The sequence below is a fragment of the Euprymna scolopes genome, chromosome 5 (genome assembly GCF_053919585.1).
Source record: "Euprymna scolopes isolate OS-2025 chromosome 5, ASM5391958v1, whole genome shotgun sequence".
NCBI classification, from domain to species: domain Eukaryota; kingdom Metazoa; phylum Mollusca; class Cephalopoda; order Sepiida; family Sepiolidae; genus Euprymna; species Euprymna scolopes.
This window is the reverse complement of record NC_136486.1, coordinates 78,958,537-78,981,427: the sequence shown is the minus strand read 5'-3', so window position 1 is coordinate 78,981,427 and position 22,891 is coordinate 78,958,537. Positions and strand designations below refer to the sequence as shown.

The following is a 22,891-nucleotide window of genomic DNA, read 5'->3' as shown; positions in this document are numbered from 1 at the left end:
GGCAACACATCAAAGGCCATAAATGACAAAGTTCTCTCTGACTCTCTCTCCTCTGATCTTGAGCGCATGATACAATGGGGGAAGAGGTGGCTGGTTACTTGTAATGCATCTAAAACCAAGCTTCTATCTTTACATCATCAATGCTCTGATCCCCATCTGGCATCAATTGAAATGGATGGCTCTCGTCTTGGGGAGGCTCCATGTTTTGACAAGCTTCTGGGATTGACGTTTACTCCTGATCTGAAATGGAACATGTACATCAAATCTGTTGCCAAGGCTGCTGGAAAAATGGTGGAATCGTTCTACCTCTCCAGTAGATATCTCACTGCTGATGCAATTCTCTATCTATATAAAAGCCAAGTACGTCCCAGGATGGAGTACTGCTGCCATATCTGGACAGGAGCTGCTAAAAACAGCCTATCCTGCCTTGACAGTCTACAAAATAGACTTCATAGCCTAGTGGGGGATTCCCTTTTCTCTTCCCTGCAACCTCTCTCCAGCAGAAGGGATGTTGCGAGCCTGTCTTTATTTTATTGTTATTTTCATGGGAAGTGCTCGTCTGAGCTCCAATCTCTGGTCCCTTCTCATCAATCTTTCACAAAAAACACCTATCTAGCTGAAACTACTGTCAGTAATTTCCCCACACTTTATCTCTGCCTAAATCAAAATGTAGATTCCATGAACAAAGCTTCTTTCTTAGAAGTGCACGCCTATGAACTTTCTTCCGTTTTCCTGTTTCCCACCTGACTACAACTTGGATGTCTTCAAGTCCAACAGAAATAAGTTCTTGTTGAACCCCCCCCCCCACTTTATTAAGACACTTTATCAGATCTTCATTACTAGCAATTACTACGATACTATCCCATTGATTACTGTACATGCAATAACCCTTATCCCTGAGTGGCCTGCGGGACTTGATAAGTGGTGACTTCCTTGTAAAAAAAAAAACAATAATGAAGCTGTCTACTTCAAAACATAATTCTGCAATTTCCATAGCATCATCCGCCATTTCCCTCAAACTATCAGAATATTGCACTGAGAACATTTCCTTCAATGGTTGCGAGTATAAAGAAATTGACTTTACAGTGCTTCCTGATTCCTGTATGGATATTATTCTCGGAGTGCCTTTTTTAAAACTACATCAGGGTATCACTATTTCTTTTGGTGGACCTCAGGATATTCTAAAAGTCTGTGCCCTAACCAAGATCAGCTGTGCCCTTGTGAAATTGTTTCAAAACTTAACCCCTGATTGCAAACCTATTGCTACTAAATCCCAAAATTACCATGGGGAGGATGCTCGATTCATTGAAAAAGAAATTCTACAACTGCTTGAGGATGATGTAATTGAAACAAGTTATTCACCATGGCGTGCTCAGATTGTTGTGACTTTGTTGCCGAATAAAAAGAAACGATTAGTAGTTAATTTCTCCTAAACTATTAACCATTTCACCTTATTGACTTTGCCTCGGATTGAAGATCTTGTGAACCAAATAGCCCAATATTGTATTTTTAGTACAATTCACTTATCCACAAAGTGTACTACCAGATCGAAATTTGTCCCGAAGATCAGCTCTACACGGCCTTTCAAGCTGGAAATTGTCACTAATGGGGTTTCTGCTTTTCAATGGTTTATGAATTCTGTCATTTCTGACAACAAATTATCTGGAACTTTTTCATATATAGATGAGATTACTATTTGCGGTAAAACTCAGGAGGAACATGATGTTAATTTGGAATGTTTTTTAAAGGCTGCCTCGACATATAACCACAAAATAAACCGAGAAAAATCAAAGTTTTCGCTTCATTCCATCCATTTGCTTGGGTACCAAATTTGTAACGGGACTATGCAACCAAATCCTGAGCATTTGAAACTTCTTTTACAAATGCCTTCTCCTTCCGATTCAGATTTGTTAAAGAGGTGTCTTGGTATGTTTTCGTACTACGCGAAATGGATATCTAAGTATTCATGCAAAATTCGTCCACTGGTCGAAAATAAACAATTTTCCTTGCCTCCTATAGTTATCAATTCCTTTGAGAAACTTAAAAAGGACGTTGCCAAATCGTCTGTAAAAGTTATTGATGATGAATTACCATTTACTATTGAAACTGATGCCTCAGAAAAGGCTATTGGGAGCACTCACTTACAGGCTGAGAGGCCTGCAGCATTCTTTTCTTGATCGCTAAACCCATCTGAAATATGACTTCACATAGTCAAGAAAGAGGCTTATGCCATAATCGAGTGCGTCCGAAAACGGAGGGATTTCCTTGCTGGGAAGTACTTTACTATTGTTACAGACCAGCGAGCCGTATCTTTTATGTTTAAACCAGCTAACCGAGGAAAAATTAAAAATGATCAAATTATATGGTGGAAAATGGAGCTTCTCCCATTGTCATATGACATAAAACACCGTCCCGGAAGTGAAAACATCATTGCCCATGCATTATCAAGAGTATGTGGTGCTGCTGCTTCTTCCTTGGAGGAAGTTACTACACAATTCATTAATACATCCTGGAGTACAGCGCTTTTGACATTTTGTAAGGTCATGAAATATGCCATATTCAATTGATGAAGTCCAGCGTGTGATATCTGAATGTACGACTTGTACCAAAATAAAACCTCAATTCTTCGATTCTACTAATAATACACTGATCCGTTTTACTGCTCCCTTTCAGCGCCTCTCCATAGACTACAAAGGCCCTGTCCCGGTATCTTTGACAGGCTATCATTACATATTTATTGTCGTCGATGAATACAGTAGATTTCCTTTTGCTTTCCCTTGTCGCGATTGTTCTTCACAAACCACAATCCAGTGCCTGACAAATATTTTCTCCATATTCGGATTCCCCTCATTTATCCATTCCGATCAGGGAACTTCATTTATGACAGAAGAATTCAAAAAAATTTTGGACGCGACTTGGAACAGGAGCAAATATGACCTGATTGTCGAGGTAGTGGACCTCCTTGAAGCTAACCCTACACCTCCAAGAATATGACATAATGATAGCCAGGAAGATTCAGTAGCGCTGAAACATCTAGCTCGCTTTCCAACGCTCTGATAGACCTCAAAATCCTGCTAAAAGTATTCTATCCGACATTGCAAATGCAGACCCGACCCAGTTGACCAAAACAAGTCCCATTAGTACTACACTTAATATAGAAAATGAATTTGACTATAATAGTCAGAGCCCTGAGAACCAACCTTCTCAGGGGACCACCGATCCTTCGAATAGCCGATCTAACAGAATTCGCAGACCAGTCCAGCGACTGGATTTATAAAACAAATAAAAAAAAAAAACACTATTTACAATCTCTTTTACATGTGTGGTGGTGGGGGGGGGATTATTATATTTTCATTTAAAAGAAACGCTAATGCAAATTGTTTTGTTCTTACTGTTAAAAAAAAAATATTAGATATGCAAATTCAGTTTCTTGTCACATAATTTTGCACGTGTTCCTTTTTCTTTAAAAGACTGAGTTCTTTCTCTTTTGCTTTAGTAGCTGTGAATTTTGTTCAATAAAACCTTGGAAAGAGGTTTTATTTTAGGTCTTTATTTATTTACAACACTACAATTTATTGAAGACTAGTGGGAGGTACCCGGCGTTGCCCGGGTGTTTGGAGGTGTGTATGTAGTAGGAGTTTAATATTATAAAAAAAACACAATGTTATAAAAAATTGGAAAAACCAAAACAAAGCAAAACCGCAAACAAATATAAAAAAAAGAAAAAAATGTGTAAAAGAGGAAAAAAGGAAGACAGGCTCGAACACGAAGCATCGAGGTTAAGGCGGAAAAAAGATGCCTGACACGTTACCTCTACGCCAAAGAGACACACAATTGAGAACGGATAAAATTAACCCTTTAAAAACTCTTGCAGGTGGTCGTAGTAGCAGGAGGAGGCCGAGTTTAGAGTGAAGGAACACCCACCCACCCACACACACACACATTTTAGCTTTTATATTTATAGATGCCCCCTGCCCTGGTTGAGCTAACATATGACGCGTAAAATTAAAAGGAATAGAAAACAAAACGAATGTGAAAGAATACCAAAGGAAAAAAAGGAGAAAAAAAAGCCCCCCCCCCAAAAAAAAGAAAAGGTTACCGCGTAAAATGCAAATATGTTTATTTAAATCTAATTTTTTTGTTTTGTTTTTAAATGGAAAAACAAAATTCCAAAAAATAAAACTTACCATGTATAATGAAAATATGTTTATTAGATTTTTTTTTTTTTGTTTCAATGAAAAAGAGGAAAAAAATGAATAAATAAAACCAGAAAACTGACCGTGGTTTTTATTTTTGTTTAATGTTGGTTTGTTTTCGCTGTTAACCAATTTGAATGTCGTCTGATTCCAATATCGATAGCATAGTAGTAATTGTTCTAATGGAGCTCTCAGAAATGCAATGTATAGAAATAAATGATGAATTAGTAACTAATCCGAAAATAGGAAGTCAGCTCTCCCCCCCGCCCTAGTATCACGTATGAAATCAGTGCAAACATAATAGAAGTATAAAGACAGTAAATAAAATATTAAAGCGACTAATCGGTGCAAGATTTGAAGAACGCTGGTGGCTGACTGTTAAAGTTTCTTGTAAAAACTGGAATCCAATGTTAGTTCGTTTCGTTTAAGTAATCCTTCGAATCGCAACCCCCACCCCCCTACAAAAAGAGAAAAAATACAAAGGAAGGGAAAAAAAGGGAAAAAAAGAAGAAATTTATAAAATGGCACAAGTAACCCACAGAATAACTGGAATGTAAAGTCGCGTTTCACCCGACGGAAAAATGCCAATCCATATTTTTTAAGCAACAAAGAACTCAAACCGGTGTTCCTCGTATATTTCCCTGTGTTAAGTGGTCGCAGGCGGAGTATGACTCAAAAGAATTTTTCCTCCTCAAAAAATCCTTTCAAATCACCACTATATTAGGTTTTCCAAGGTGCTGAAAAAGAAAATAACATTTAAAATTCCAGGAAATGAGTAGTTTCCAAGATATGAAGAAATTATAGTTTTAAAAAAGTGGGGGGTCACTTTTCTATATGAATTTAATGTAAAATGAACATCCACTTTATAGCCACCCTTTTGTGAGGGGGAGGGAGGTCTGTTATTTTTTTTAGGGGTGATGTTTATTTGATAATTGTGGCCTGGTAGACCAACATAAAACGTACCTTAAAAAGCTTGTTTTCTATAGATTTTCGAGTGTGCTTAAAACGAATATCGCGTTTAAAAGTTTCCGCAAATAAGTATTTTTCTGGGTATTAAGCAATGTATTTCTTCATGTTATGGTGGCCATTGTTATACATGCAAGCACATATATTTTTGCTTAATACCCAGAAAATGACTTTTTATTTGCAGAAAATTTAAATGCGATATTTGTTTTCAGCACACCCGAAAACCTGCAGAAAACAAGAATTTAGAGAGAAAAATTTTACAACTTCCATTGATTCTAACCGATTGTGGCAGTGATCTCTCACCGGAAAAAATATAGAAATGTACGAATATCAAGGAACTGTACAGGTAGTAGACCTATAGAACACCTCAGATCCTGTGCTGAAATGTGGGGACATTACATTTGAATGTAATGTCGTGATTTTTAATCCTATTAAGGTCAAACTCACATGAGTTCATTTTATTTATATAGAGAAGAAGAGATAAATGGTAGATTTATTACATCATCCATCTTTCTTTTCTTTTCTTTTCTTTTTGCTTTTAATTATTTCCCGCATTTGCTTCCTCCCATTGTTTACTGCATCATCCTCTCTTTATTTATGCCTTACGTGCATCATGACAAATAATAAGAATTCATAATTAAGAAATTTATTAGGAGAGAAAATGTATGTAAAAATTGCTAAAATGTTTATGAACAAAGTAACTTAAAAGAACTTGAAATCTGAAGTTGTGAACCAAGTAAATAATGCCAAAACATGAAATGGATACATTGGAATTGTTGATGTCTATTTCAGCTAGGAAAAATATGTTTCTCGTGTGTTAATTTTATTTTTGCTTTTTGTATATACCATGTTGATCATTTGCAAAAATAGATTCAGTTCTTTTCTTGTGTTAAACTTTACATATTTTTATTCAGTTTTTCAGATAAATTAAAAAAAATTTAATATTTTATTATTCAGTATTACAAAATAAAAAAATAATATTTTTTTTTAATATTGTAAAATATTTTGTCTATTTTCAGGTATATGGTCAATGATGAAGATAAAGTTGGTGTTTATATATCAGCTGATGCCCTCACTCAAGAGAAAAATTATTTTGAAATTGAAATCTTAGATAGTGGTTTGCGAGGAACTATTGGTATGAATACACATTGGCTTTCTTTTTCTTTTTTCTTTCCCCTTTTTCCTTTCTCTTTTTCTCTTCAAATTATGAAGTAGCATGAAAAGAATATTAATGCCACAAGAATTATATATTTATAAAAAGACAAGAATTATATATTTATAAAAAGACAAGAATTATATATTTATAAAAAGAAAAGAATTATATATTTATAAAAAGACAAGAATTATATATTTATAAAAAGAAAAGAATTATATATTTATAAAAAGACAAGAATTATATATTTATAAAAAGACAAGAATTATATATTTATAAAAAGACAAGAATTATATATTTATAAAAAGAAAAGAATTATATATTTATAAAAAGACAAGAATTATATATTTATAAAAAGAAAAGAATTATATATTTATAAAAAGACAAGAATTATATATTTATAAAAAGAAAAGAATTATATATTTATAAAAAGAAAAGAATTATATATTTATAAAAAGAAAAGTATTCTTTACATTAAAATTTTATCAAAATATCACCTCTACCCCAGAATAAATGTTGCAAGTTTAAATTGAAGTGTTTGAATGGTCGGTCATTTTATTTAGAAAGTATAAAATTTTGTTTCATTGAAATTATTACATTCCTTACTGACTTCTATCAACATTTTTCCTTATAACTTTTTTCTGCATACATTTGTGGAATAAGACTGACATATTTAGATTCCTCATCCATTTGCAGCTGCAAGTTTTAGTCTCCTCTCCATTAAGGTCAGAGGTTTTGGGGAAATATAAGATATTTTGTAATTCATATGCAAAACTAGGAAAACAAATGGCTATGATAGAAATATTGGTAAAGATGCAGTATTTTCCCCCCTCAAAAAATCCTTTCAAATCACCACTATAATAGGTTTTCCAAGGTGCTGAAAAAGAAAATAACATTTAAAATTCCAGGAAATGAGTAGTTTCCAAGATATGAAGAAATTATAGTTTTAAAAAAGTGGGGGGTCACTTTTCTATATGAATTTAATGTAAAATGAACATCCACTTTATAGCCACCCTTTTGTGAGGGGGAGGGAGGTCTGTTATTTTTTTTAGGGGTGATGTTTATTTGATAATTGTGGCCTGGTAGACCAACATAAAACGTACCTTAAAAAGCTTGTTTTCTATAGATTTTCGAGTGTGCTTAAAACGAATATCGCGTTTAAAAGTTTCCGCAAATAAGTATTTTTCTGGGTATTAAGCCATGTAATTCTTCATGTTATGGTGGCCATTGTTATACATGCAAGCACATATATTTTTGCTTAATACCCAGAAAATGACTTTTTATTTGCAGAAAATTTAAATGCGAAAATGAAATGTTTTCAGCACACCCGAAAACCTGCAGAAAACAAGAATTTTTTTAAGTTAGGTTTTGTTTAGGTCACAATAAACATTACCCCTTAAAAAATAACAGACCCCTCCAAAAAGCTGGCCATAAAGTGGGTGCTCATTTTACGTCTAATATATAACCGGCTATATGTATGTTTGTCTGTCTGTCAGTCTGTCTCCGTATTCTCAAACTATCTCGCCCGAAACTAAAAGTTGCAGAGCGGCGCTAGGGGCCTCAAATGATTGCGTCTTTTACGAGTTTTTTTTTTGGGGGGGGGGGGTTCTTTAGCCAGTTAAAATTGTTTTTAAGGGGCAAAAATGGGTAAAAATTTAAAAAATTATTAAACATTTTATACATTCGTCTTAATTTATTTTTAGTCACTTTATATGCGTGTCACGTTGGTACAGTGGTAACATCACCAGCTTTGAATGCTACGGTTTCCGTTTTGATTCTTTGGCACTTAAATACTTTTTTTTTTAACTTTTGAAATCACGACTCTATAATATATGAAATCTGGACAAATTAAAATATCATATATAAGCGTATTTTATGCCTGGCAAAAAAAAGAGCCAAAAATAGGCTCTGGATTAATGTGTGACCTTAAGGTTACGTAGCCCACTACATCTTTCCAATGAGCCTTCATCTGTTTAATTCTGATCAGTAATCACTAAGATTTGGAACTTATAAAATTGCCAAAAAAAAGTGGTATATATATATATTAGTGGCCAGGCAAGGCCAGTGGGGAAACAACCGAAACAGCAAAACAAGCTGTCAGGACACCATATATGTAGGCAAATTTGGGCATATTCTATTGGTTTAAAAATATAGGTTCTTTTTTATCAATTGTTATAAAATTTTAACCATGTAAAATGTCGTAACATCTCTATCCATGTATTATGATCTTCAAAAAGCCTGCAAATTTTCATGTAGTTTTGTCCCATAGAACCAAAGATATGAGCATTTCAATATTCAATTTAGCTACGAGTATAGATATATCCATACATACAAATCATTATTCTAGCACGTCTTCTTAAACCAGCAGTAGACTTGCAAACTTTGCTGCATATTAAACAGATCGCTTGGTTCGGACTAATAGGTGCAAAGATGACCAGAACAAGAGTTTTGTGCGACTTGTAGCCAGCTTTTGACAAAAGCACTCTCACTTCAGATTGCTGTGGGCCTGCTTTCTTTTCTCTGGAGCATCACAACTTTCACCATACATATATATTTATATATATATATATATATATATATATACTCGGGGTTTTTTTTATATTCAAAAGTAATGGACTAATGAATTCAACGAGGTTGTTAGATAGTGCTCAATAAAAAGAGCTGATAATACTTGTTTATTGTTATATAAACATGCTCACATCCCGCTGCTACAAATAGCCACTTGTTTCAATCAAACAACAGATATCATCAGGCAGCGACTTGACTATTCAAAAGTTCAATGAATAATCTAATAATAATAAGGTTATTCATTGAACTTTTGAATAGTCAAGTCGCTGCCTGATGATATCTGTTGTTTGATTGAAACAAGTGGCTATTTGTAGCAGCGGGATGTGAGCATGTTTATATAACAATAAACAAGTATATATATATATATATATATATATATATATATATATATGTGTGTGTGTGTGTGTGTGTACATATGTATGTATATATATATATATATATATATATTTGTGCCGTTATGAACGCATGTTCAATTTAAAATCTGTACTAACGGCGAAGCGAACATCTGTTTATTCTATGTGCTGTGTATTTCGGATTGTTTTACTCTTTTATTCATGTTGAATTCACCTATCCATAACAACCATCATCATCGTCATCATAAATGCTCCTTCATGTATATTCTACATGTACGTGTATGTGTACATGTGTGTGCATATGTACATACATGCGTGTATGTATGCATGTATGTGCATGTTGTCATGTGTTTGTGTGTGTTCTTGCGTATGTATGTTTGCGTGCATCTGTTTGTATGCATGCTTGTATGTGTACTTGTATATGTTTATTTCGGTGTGTGTGTGGGCTGTAGAGGACTCATAAAAGCCTTGTTAAGGCAACCCATCTGGGTGAAGCAAATTTGATTTAAAAAAACAAAAACAAACAACATAAAGCGGGAGACCAGTACCTGCATTAAGCTGGTCTGCAGTTTGACTTGTTGCTGACTATCTTGCTCATGCTTGTTGCTGGATCTCAACATTTTGAACCGAAAGAGAGACTTAGCTGTCATACAAAGCTAAAACTCTGTAACATCATCTTTGTATAGATACTTCCTCAGGCATTCGTCTATAAAAATTGTCACGCATATAGCCCTGAAATGCTAGAAGCATGTAATAAGGGAGATGACTTAACAAATTATATGCATATTAATGCCAATATAAAGGGAGACAACTTAACAAACTCATCTTCAAAAGTTTTTTTTTCTTTTTTTTTTTTGATTAATTTCAATCATTCAAACTGCCTTGTTGTAAGACGCTTCTCAATAACCAAGGAGATGCACCCCGTTTAGTGAGGCAGTCTGCCAATTGTCTTCATGTCTCTTGCCATTGGAACTCTTCAATCTGTCCATTTTCCACAAGTTCCTTAATACCACTGATTTCGATCCGTAATCGTTTTTCTTTGACAGATTTTGTTGATTTGACCGCTTCATAGAGAGATTTACAATCAGTGACACAAATTATAGGTAGACTCTTGGGATTTGTTCTTCCTGTTGTCAATTCACCAAACAGGGTGGAGATGAAGACAGCCATATCAATAGCTTCAGACATTGAAATTGTTTCTGCAGCTAAGGTACTGTGGGCAATCCGTCTGATTTTCTTTGAGTTCCACCAGATCGGTGAGACTTTCCCAGATGTCCCAGTTAGGAATATGACATAACCCCCCTGACTTCCACCATCAGGAAGATTTCCCAAAGCGGCATCATTAAATATCACTAAACGTAACTGATCAATGTCATCAAGATGTTGATACTTCAATGATAGCTTGGATGCCTTAGCTTTTCCAATAATTTTGTTGGCAGTTATCAGGTCCTTTATGGTGCTATGGTTAATATTAGTTGCTAGACTACAGACATCAAATAATAAGTCCGGTCGGCTCTGATGCGCTAACCACAACAATTGGCCAATCTTGGATCTGAGTGAATTTATCTCAATTTCTGTTAGCGGTGATTCTTTTTCCATGTGTTATATAAGGGTGTTATTATTATTATTATTATTATTAGACGAAGAAACCACTTGTGTGTGTATGTTACGTGAGTTCTTATTTAGTGTTCTTGTTTGTAAAGATAAGCGTCTTAAGACTGTTCCTGGAAGTAAGAGATTTTTGAGGTTCATGTGTGTAATCATGTTGTGAGATATGGATGGAGACATTAACACATTAGTGAAATATATATAAATAGAGAGAGTTTATAATTGAGCGAGACTGCATATAAATATATTTTGAGAAAGTATTTTCATATCTAGATAGACAGACCGATAATTGAGAGGTTTGCATTTATGCCGATGGATTGACAGGTTGGCATTTATGCTTTGACAGTTCGTATGAACGGGAGTGTTTGTATAACATAAATAGACACATTTACTTTCTAACACATATATTTTTTAGATGATGAATTTCAAATTGTTTATACACATAAATAGACAATACCTTTTTCATGTAATGATGGACACAGGAGACCGCAGTTATAAAAACATGTTAAACATTTATTCTTCCACTTGAACCGGTTGGTGGCTTTGCGTTCAGGAATTCAAAGGTTCACATTCTATTGTTTCAAAAGTGACCGTCTCGCTTCTAGATGATTGAAACCCATGTCTGGACCCATACTATCGTCTGTCGATCTCAAACTCCCCCTGAGTTTCTCACTAACTAACTAGCTCTCATTTCCTATATTGAGAAATCCATGCATGTCCGGCCACGTGACCACAATTCACGTGCCATCAACATGCGCAAGTCGCACGTTTCCGAACATTCTGATTTCTCAATAACCTATTTTTTCTTTGTTGTTTTCACAAAGGAATTCAACTTGCATATCTAATTCATTTAACCCATATTTTATTATCCACATTTATAGTTTATTTATTATTTATTTCATCAGAATTAAGAATTTACTGGTAATTCCAATTAAACCTATTGTTCTTTAAAACCTATTTCCAGGGTTCGATTTCTGCTTTCTCTCATTTTATTTTCATTTTAAGTAATCTCTCTATTTTTATACTTACATGAAAAGGGGACAGCCCTTATCATGTAACACTCCTTGAACTGTCGGTATATTTGTTTTGGTTTATTAATATTTCTGGACCGTAGCAATTAAGCTCAATTCCACAGTATTTGAAGGCCTTACTATCCTCTTTTTCAATTTTAAATGCGCTGCGTATTTTGCTGATGGTATTGTTGAATGTCTGGTCCCCTGACCAAATGAAGTCATCTACATGACACGCCGAAACTCCAGCTAGGTTACCAGATTTACTAATCCAGTAGAAAACTGTAGAGTCCATTTGGGACACTACACCGCCATTTTCAATCATAACTGATTTCACTTTATTATACCACTGCAGAGAAGCATCACTCAGTCCATAGACGCACTTATTTAGCCGCCATATCTTGTCACTGAAAGCTTCTTTGGGTGGTCTGATGTATACTTCCCTATCCATAGTGTGACCCTGCAAAAAGGCAGTTTTTATGTCTATGGAGTGTAGACTCCATTGATTTTGGGCTGTTAATGCCATAATAAGTCTTAAGGATTCATGAGCACAGGTTGGTGAATCCTTTTGAATGTCATTCTTGGGTTCTTCAAAACCTCTAGCGACCAGCCTTGCTTTTTGCATAACCCCATTAGGTGTGTTTTTTAAACTACACACCCAGCGCGTAGATATGCATTTCTGTCCTGCATCAACTATTTCAGTAAAAGCATTGTTTTGTTTCCAGCTGTCAAGTTCTCTTTTCTTGGCCTCATCGAATTCTCTACTTGCCACCATCATTATAGTGTCTTCTTCAGTGGTTCTGCCACATTAAGATCCGTGACTTTACTTAAATCTACCGACATCTCTTCATTCTCCAAGTTTACTGGCCTTTGGATTTTCACATTAAACCAATGTTTGTTTCTGCCGGTGGCTTTTCCAGCCTGACTTATTATTTCCGCCTGTATTTGCCCATTGCTTCCCTTTTGGTTGAATGTGATGATGTTATCAGGCTTTATCTTGGCTATAGGATCGGGTTGTGGGTCATTTTTTGTCCCAACCTCAGCTGTTTCAGTATATTCCTCATCAGATGTTTCATAATTATAGTCCTGGCTATCAGAGGTTTTTGATGCCACTGAAATTTCATTAGAGTTTACATCCGCAAGTGGTGAGTTACACAAACGCAATCTGCACTTATGTACTCTCACAAGCATTCCACCATGTCTGACAAATACCACAGGACCATCCTGACCAATGACAACACCTGGACCCTTCCATTCTTGATTGTCTGGTCTTTTGTAATAAACTTTATCCCCCAATGAGCAGAGATCAGGTGTGGGGCGCGTTTGTTTCCTTAAAGCCCTCCTAATTTTCTCAGATGATTCGGCTTTGATAAAAGCCTGTCTTGCAGCATGTAATCCATTTATGTTGTTTTTTACAACTTCACTTGTGGTGGTCCCTTCTAGTGCAGGTGGTTTATCAATAAGGATTGTGGGAATGTTTGGATTTCTTCCAAAAACTATCTGATAAGGGCTATATCCATGTATGTTTTGTAACGAATTCTTTGCCATAATGGCCCAATTTAGTGCTGTTTCCCAATCCAGAGTGTAGTCGGACCTCAACTTCAATAATATTTCAGTTAGTATCTGATTGTGTCGTTCCAATAGACCATTACTCCAGGGTGAATATGCAGCAGTGGTAGAGATATCTATGTTAAAATTTTCAGCCATATCTTTCATTTCAGCATTGTCGAACTCACCTCCCAGATCACTGAACATTCGTTTAGGTGCTCCATGGATACTAATCCAGCATTGAATGAATTTCTTTACAATTTTAGATGACTGCTTAGTGTTAGTGATGCAATCTGCACTGAACCGAGAAAATTCATCTATGATATGCAAATACCATAGGTTAGGTTCGAGTTGATGAAGATCCATGACTACAGTATGGTTGTAGTCATTAGCTAAGGAAAAAACCAACAACTGGTCTTGGTGCAGGTTTTCTATACTTCCTACATATTTCACAATTGGCTACAATTTTTTCCAAAATTTTAGCGACCTCCACAACATCTGAGCCAGCAGACTTTAATAGCAGTTTTAATTTCTCAGCTGGGGCATGTCCAAACTGCCTGTGCAGTTTTTCTAAACTTTTTATTTTTTCTTTATTGGTCATGTTATCACCAATTAGCACATCGGAATGGGAGTTTCTTGTATGATGACCACTACCAAGAATATCTACACAGTAATGTCCACTAGATGTGAATTGTAGGTCCACTGGCTTCCCAAACATGACAGCTTTGTCTGAATTAAGATCCAGAACAGCTCCAGCCCTCTTCAACGAAGCTTTAATCAAAAGCAGAGGAATATCAGCTTGAATTACCTCAGCACTTATATTACACCTAGTGGAACCTATTATCACCGGTAGAGTTACCTGGGTAGAGGAGTTTATAATTTTTCCGTCGCCAAATCGGAAGGGTCTATTACTTCTCTTAATAATAATATCTTCTTGGTTGATATTCTTTTTATATTCATCCAACCATCTTTGGCCACAAACGATCCGAGTACAAGCTGTGTCAATCACTGCCATGTTCAAAGACTCAACTAAAAAAATTTTACTTGGAGAATATTCATCGTGTGAGAGAAGTGTGATGTTACACTCTTCCATTTCTGTTTCTTTATGCTCCAATTCGTCTGTTTCAGTTAACCTAGCAGCTTCACTTTTGTAGGAGCACTCTCTCCACCAATGCAAAACGCTCTGGCAAATAGAACATATCTGTTATGTTACTAACATATCTGTTAGTAGGGTTCCCGTTTCTAAATCTATTAGATTTTCCCGTATCTGATCTAGGAAAGTTACAGGATTTTTGTAGTTAACGGCCATTTCTCTTTGTGGTCGTTCGTTAAAAAAAACTTCAATTATTGTTCCGTAGATCGTTTTCGCTCGCAACTACGCTCTGCTACCATGAAAAACAAATAAAATAATCCAACTCCGACGGTATATATATAAGCAATATATAATTTTATTACGGCAGCTAATACATTAATTGAATAAATATGCAACACACTCACGATTAGAGTTTAACGATTAACAAACACATAAACATTACGACGCCATCTTTTTAAAAGAAGAGTTCGTTAACTCTGCCTTTTTATAAGGGAGATAACTTAACAAATTATATGCATATTAATGCCAATATAAAGGGAGACAACTTAACAATATGTATGTGAATATGTATGTATATGTGTGTATGTATTTGTATATGTTTGTATATATGTGTATGCATATGTATGTATATGTGTGTGCATGTGTATGTATGTGTTATATGTATTGTGTATGGATGTGTGCATGTGTGTATGTTTATGGGTATGTATGTGTATGTATGTATATATATGTATGTATGCCAAGGACCATCTTCAATGTCATGTCTGCTTGAGCATGTGAATTCACTGGCAGGACTAAAAGAAAAAAAAAGGTTATCTTCGGGCTCATGGACTTTCAGTGACTGAGGGAGTGGCACTTGTCTGACAAGACGTTGCAATCATCATATATATTCTATGTTTCATATGTATTGGATTTGTTTTTATTTATTCATGTATAAATTAATTTTATTGGCCCCATCATCCCCATTATTAAGGAATTCTACTGTTTTAAGCGCTTCTTTTAATTTGAAATTTGCACAAACACCACAACTCATAACTGTCCGTTCTACGTATCATATGTGTTGGATTTGTTTTTATTTATTCATTGTTGGGTCTCTGATGAACAGCATGTGTCCAGCGCCATATAACTGGACTCCCACTGCTTTGTGGGCCAAAGTTCTTTAATCAAAGGTTAAGAATGAGGTAACCCTTATAGAAACCTCCAGAAGAACTTGGGCCCTGTCAGCTGTGGCATGCATGACCCACCAGTGTGTGGAGTATGCTCTGGTGCTCAGCAAACTTAAGTCCCAGACATGGATCAAATAGCATTGGGGTGGAGAAGACTCCCATAAGACATGGTGAAGGCAACCCTCTAAGAGAAGCATATCTCTGATTTAAAAAGCCATAAAGTGGAAGACCAGTACCCACATTGTTGGTCTGCAGTTTGACTTGTTGCTGGCTATCTTGCTCTTGCTTGTTGCTGGATCTCAACATTTTGAACCGAGAGACTTAGCTGTCGTACAAAGCTAAAGCTCTGTAATAACATCTTTGCACAGATACTCCCTCAAACATTTGTCTACAAAAAAAAGGTCCTGTGGCAACGGAAAAGTTGTGACATATGGTAGGCCTAATCTGACAAAAGGTCTATCCTAACATCGCTTTTCACAACAATACTTAGGCAGTTGTGTGCTCAGTGGGATGTTTTGTGACTAAGCAGACTTTTCAGGATAGCACTGCTCACCTAAGAATTTGGAAGGGGACAAGAAAATGCGTCCTAAACAAAGCTGCCTTTGACTTGCTGGTCAGCAACCTGCGGCTGATGGTTGTCCATATTAGTAGAAACAGGAACAGAAGATATGCTAAATGACACTCACTCCAGCTCTGTTGCTGGAATGTGAGAACACTTATTCACAATGGTAAAAGACTAGAATGGAAGACTAATTTTGGTTATTATCACCGGTTTGCCAAGTGCTAAGAGTTTGGTTCTTGGTGACTTCAATGCATGGGTTGCATCAGACAATGAAACTTGGTCTCCGCTGGGTCCATATGGCATTGGCAGAGTTAATCCAAATGGTATGCTGCTCCTCCATCTCTACAGTGAACTAAATTTTGTTATCACCAACACTTTTCCTTACAAGGAGACCTGGTTCCATCCCCAATCTAAACATGGCCGTTTACTTGATTACATGCTGTGTAAACATGGTGATCTTGGAAATTTTTGCAAACTTAATGCGTGGCGTCAACTCTGATACTGATCATTTAATGGTCAGAGCAAAACTGAAAATTACTATTCACAAGAAAAACCGTTTCAATGGAGTCAAAGTGCCAAATTGAAGGATCCAGTCGTATGAAACTCATTGAAATCTGCTTCTAACCAGGTGGATTTCTCAGATTGTGATTGGGAGACAGTAAGAGATGCAATATACCAAAAAGGTGTTGAAGCTCTTGGATTGAAGACATCAAGATTGATTTGCTGATAATTCCAATCAAATTAACATTCAAATTGATAGAAAGCAGAAAGCTTATTTGAAACTTAACTCTTCACCTCTGAACAGGTTAGCTTTCGCTGCCCACTTCTCTTCTGTTAGGAGTGAGGTTCAGTGTTGTGTGCGCCAAATAAAAAACAAATGGTGGTCTGACCTTTTCAGGGAGATACAAACTGCCTACAATCATAGAGATGTTAAGACATTTTACACTTTGCTTCATGATTATGGTCCGAAATCATCTTCAACTACATCACTCTTGGCGAAGGATGGAAGAATCTTGCTGAAAATCTCAGATGAAAGTATGCATCAATGGCATGAACACTTTCATGATCTTTTTCACAACCGTTCCAATGGAAAGTATTCCTCAGTGTTCCTTTCATCCGAAACTTGATGCTGAAACAACAGGTAGAAACAGTAGACAGCATAAAACAGATAAACTTGAACAAAGCTCCTGGGCTGGATGGCATTTCTATGGAGCTGCTGAAACATGGTGGTGTCAATGTACATTGTGTGATCCACTGTCAGTATGGCAGGGTGACCCAGTTGGCCAAGAAAGGATTATGTTGTACAAAGGAAAGGGTGCAAGGTCTGATTGTGGAAATTATCGAGGTATCTCCCTGCTGACTGCGGTTGGATAGGTATTTGCACGGCTCTTTCTAAACCAATTGAAGAAGTATATCTGTCTCGATATCCTTTCAGAATCTCAGTCTGGTTTTAGAGGTGGACGCGGGATCGTGTATATGGTGTTTTCTGCTAGACAGCTTTTGGAAAAGTGTACTAAGCAGCATATGCCTCTTTGCCAGATGTTTGTGGACTTAACCAAGGCATTTGACATAGTCAACTGTGAAGCTCTCTGGAAAGTGCTGGAAAAATTTGTCTGTACACCTGCTTTTACAGAAAAGTTTAAGCAACTTCATCATAGAAATTCATAAAATGTCGTGTCAACTTTAATGGTCGACTTTTGGAAGAATTCTCCATTGATAATGGAGTGAGTAGGGTAATGTAGCTGCACTAACATTGTTTTCACTCTATCTGACTGCTATGTTCTGATGTCGTTTCTATGATTGTGATATGGGTGTTTATATTAGATTCAGAATGACTGGAAAGGTGTTCAACCTCAGAAGATTCCAAGCCAAAACACTTGTTAGTGATGAACTTGTTAAGGAGCTGTTGTATGCTTATTATGCTTTATATCTTTGGATCTGTTGTCCAAGGCAAGTCTTGTTAATCACATGAAAGTGCACGATGATACGGGTTCCATTGCTGTTACAAAACACCCGTCTAGCTGAAACCACTGTCAAAAATTTTCCCCACTCTTTGCCAAAACCAAAATGTAGATTCCATGAACAAAGCTTCTTTCTTAGAAGTGCATGCCTGTGGAACTCTGTTCCATTTGCCTGTTTCCATCTGACTACAAGCTGGATGTCTTCAAATCCAACATAAACAAATTCCTGATGAACCGCCCCCTTAAGTAAGACACTTTATCAAATCTCCAATACTAACGTACTGTACACACAATAACCCTTATCCCCGAGTGGCTTCTGGGCCTTGATAAGTGGTGACCACCTTGTAAAAAAAAAAGTTTATATTCATTGACCCAATTAATTAACTTCAACAATTATCAGTATTAATAATCAAGCATATATATTATAATTCTACAATACCCAAGACGGCCATATATCACATGTGCTTTATTATACAGTCTATATATTTTGTTATGAAACAATTATAACAAGCTTCAAATGTATCTTATTAAAAGATATTTAGAAACGGCTGATCTTCAGACATAAAATACAAATGTAATACATATATAAAAGCATATATGTGTATTACATTTGTATTTTGTGTCTGAAGATAGACCATTTTTGAATATATTTTAACAAGATATAATTGAAGCTTCTATTCTATGATGATTTTAACTGTTCCTATTTGACTTTTAATTGAAGTATTCTAATGTTCACATCAATTAAAAAATTAACTTCAAATCAAGAAGGTAAAAAGAAACGCTGCACAATGGAAAAATTGTTATTTAAATGTAACTTTAGAACAATTATGCAACACCAATACAACAGGAACACAATGAACTAGTTAATATTTAGGTAGCATAGCATTCTACAATTTAACAGCCTGTAATCTTTTGGGCATTCCTTGAATTCATCTGTCGCAATACTCTGGTGAAAATGCCTCTCACTTTGTTTAATTTCTGTTGCTTGATGTAATGCCATATGTTTTCGATAGGATTGAGCTCTTCTGGATTGTGCAGGCCAATCCAAACATGGAATATCATGCTCTTCAATGAACCTCTTGTCCTTGCCAGCTGTATGAATGGGAGCATTATCCTGCATGAAGATGGATTATCATCCAAATTCCGGCCAAAGTAGAGTCAGCATATTAATGTACTTGGTCGAATTAATTCAACCTTGCAAGCAAACTATAGGCTTTGGACCATTGGCACTAATAACACTCACATCAAAACTGAACCTCCATTACCTTGCAGCGTTGAAACTGGATTAAATTGTTTATCCTTCTTTCAACGAACGTACTACCTACCATCACTGCCTAGCCTATTGAATTTGCTTTCATCGCTAAAAATGACTTTCAACCAATATGAAATTATGTTCGTCATTGCATCTGACAAAATCCAGGCAGTGCTTTCTCTTTTCAGAAATCATGGGCAAATCTTGCAACACAGCCTCGCAAATTAAATTCCTTAAAATAAATATACATATTCAGTAAATTTACATTAGTTTTTTGTTATTTTTTATTTATTGTATTTCTATTTTTGTTCCAGTTTGTTTTCAAATTCATCTGCGTCTGTTACTTTGCTTGGCTTAATCCGGTGACTGCCGGTTGAGCCCAAATGATAATTAACAGAATGTCCCGAGGATCTGGGTCAAATTCTGTAAGAGTACCAAAAAAATATATACAGGGTGTTCATTGTACAGGTCAGGTACTTCTTCATTATTGTAGCAAAATTAGCCAGCCGAAAAGTTGATATTTAATTAAAAAACGATAACTACTTACATTTTTTGTCAATTTCAACAAGAAACAATATTATCTAACTGATTATCATGTAACAATTAGTTAAGTCTTCCATGATTCAACAAAAAAATGATTTCAGCTATGTTTGTCATGTGACGTGACATATACACAAGCTAAAATTTCTAATTTCTTCGAAAACTATTTTCTTTAACAATTAATTTCTACCATATTGGTTTTTGTAAGTTTTAGATATTTTCATACTGCGACATGGCAATTCAGTAGATACTTTTGATTTCACTTGAAAATCAACACTTCCATTTCCGAATTTCGCTACTATAACAAAAAAGCACCAAAATGTTTCCAAATATTCTCATTAATCATATTTGAAAGCAATATTTTTCTCCAAAAAATGTGCGAAAATAAGGATATTTATTTGAATAAAAACAAGTTTGCCAAACTATTTCCTTTTTTAAAACTTATCCTACAATTTTTTATATTCTTTTCTCCTTTCTTCCTTCGTTCTGAATTATCGGTTTCCCACTTACTTTGTTGGTTTTTTCTTTTTTTTATTCAGTTTTTGTTTCAATTTTCCCATCGATTTATTGTTGATAAAACAATATTCTTTCATACAAAAAGAAAATTGGCAAAATCTTTTAATTTATAAGATTTTCCAGTGCGTGCTCACATACAGGTCTATAGTAAAATTAAATCCTCATGTTTTCCCCTCTGTCAACCTCAGGAAGAATGGGCAGTGAACGTGTACTGAATATTTAAATGGATATACCATTTTAATTTAAGATATTGTACTTCACAATTCTCTTAGCGTTTGCAATACCAATTAACAAGGTTCAGGAACAATTTTACATTTGTGACTTACACTGATTGCTTCTCACATATATTGCATGTTCTACAGTCAGAAAATCAGACAATCTCTACATCTGCACAGAAAAAGGGACACCTCAAAATATTGTGTATCCAAAAATGTTGAGAACATAAACATAAGAAACATACATTTTATCTTTTTTGTGTGTGTATACATTATATCAATACACATGAAAAAATTGAAATAGCTTAAAATATTTCAATATTGATATGTATAGAAAGAGCTTGATGAGCTAAGAAAGAATCTTTAAAAAAAAATTAAATCCAATTAAAATTAAGGAAATTATGACTATTTAGTGCCTCACATGTTTGGATATTTTTCTCTCTTTAAAATGATATGCGTTTTGTCACATTTTTTTACTCTACTTTTTCAGTAAAAATGTTATATCTTTGTTAAACTTTGTTGAGTTCGAAGCCATGTTTTAGTTTCAGAAAAGTTTCCGGTGGGTAGTTATTAAATACAAGTCCTGGAGATGACAAATTCTCAGTAGACAGCGGTTCTGTACAGATTCTGGACTTTATAATTTTGTAGCCAAAGAGCAAAATATGTTTTTCTTGTTGATACAAGAAAAACATATGCAAGGTTTAATTTTTATGGAGCAATTCTGGTTTCTGATTGGTTGATAGCAGAACATGAATTAATTTGATATGTCAGTTTCTAGCAGCAGCGTGTATAAATAGAATCTCCCAACTGAGGGACCATACCCCATTATAAATCAAAAATATTGCAAGATTAAGCAATGAAATTTATCATATAAGTGTATGTTTGTGCTAGGAATTAGAATATGCTTCTGAAAAATCTTCAGAAATTAATGGTTTCCAAATAATCTGCAGTAAATGCACATAAATATGCTGCACTTCCATAAAAATGCCATGTATCCATTAAAAGAAAAGAAGTTAGAGAACTAAAAGCTGAATTGTAATGCATTTTATGTAGAAATGACTGAATGCCTTTTTTTTTTTTTTCTAAAGAAGATTATATGTGGTTTTAAGAGGGTCTTTGTGCAATTATGAAAGGGTGGTGAGGTTGCCACTCTGACTTTGGGTTAATGATAGAGCTAAGGGAAATAATGTGTGAACATCTTGAAGACTTGATAGAAACAAAACAAAAACAATTCTGGAATTTAGAGTGGGAGTTGATTTCACATAAATTTAATGTAAAATAATTCACCATTTCGAAACCATTCTAGCATTTTAGGGCAGTTGACCAATTTTTTTTTTTTTTATGGGAGATTAATCATGTGCATTTTTCTTTAGGGAAAGAGCTGGGTTTTTTTTTTTGTTCTTTTTTTGTGTGTTTTTTAAACACTTATATATAGCTTACCAAGGAATTTTGTTTGGTGGGGATCTTGCCACTTGGACTTAGCATTATTGTTAGGGCTAAAAAAGGTTGGAGAAGGAGGAGGCTTGCTACTCATACCTAGGATTAGGGGTAGGATTAAGGGATTTTTTTTTTAAAGAGAGCATTTGACACCCATATTTACAGTTAGTGATTCATAATTATTGGTTTTTGAAAATGTTATGCCTTAGATTTTGAATATCAAATTACTTTTAAATGTGCAAACTTACATAAATGAGGGATGTGAAACTTTACAAAGAATTACGATAAACAAAAATAAATTTTATTTGAAACAAGTGACGTTACTAACAGAAAACATGATGCTTGGAAAAGTATTTTTTGTCGACCTATTTAAATATTAAAACACACTTTCTGTTAAAGCTGACAAATCGTTTCCAAATTTTGGATAAATTTGGTTTTTATTTTCAATTACCTTTCTTGTCAGAGTGATACATTTATTTATTTATATTTTTTTTTTACAAAGACATCACCACTTATCAAGGCCAGGAGGTCATTCGAGGATACCGGTTAAAGAGTGTACAGTAGACAATTGGACAATGAAGTAATCGTTAGTAATGGAAATTCAGTAAATTTGTTAACTTATATCGAATGGCTCATCAAAAACTTGTTTACGTTAGACTTCAAGACAACCATATTGTAGTCAGCTGGAAAGCAGGAAAATGGAAGACAATTCCATAGGCGTGCAGTTCTAAGAAAGAAGCTTTCAAAGAA

The 22,891-nt window shown here is 35.0% G+C and overlaps 1 protein-coding gene across 3 annotated transcripts in view; it reads left to right on the top strand.

The window, feature by feature from the left end:
- Nucleotides 1-22,891, top strand: part of LOC145276871 (SPRY domain-containing protein 3-like) — a 333,878-nt gene that overhangs the window by 275,075 nt on the left and 35,912 nt on the right. For all 3 annotated transcript variants that reach the window (XM_080128277.1, XM_080128276.1, XM_080128278.1), the window contains exon 3: nucleotides 6,182-6,297. In XM_080128277.1, coding sequence (XP_079984403.1) covers nucleotides 6,182-6,297 — 116 coding nt within the window. The remainder of the gene's footprint in view (nucleotides 1-6,181; nucleotides 6,298-22,891) is intronic.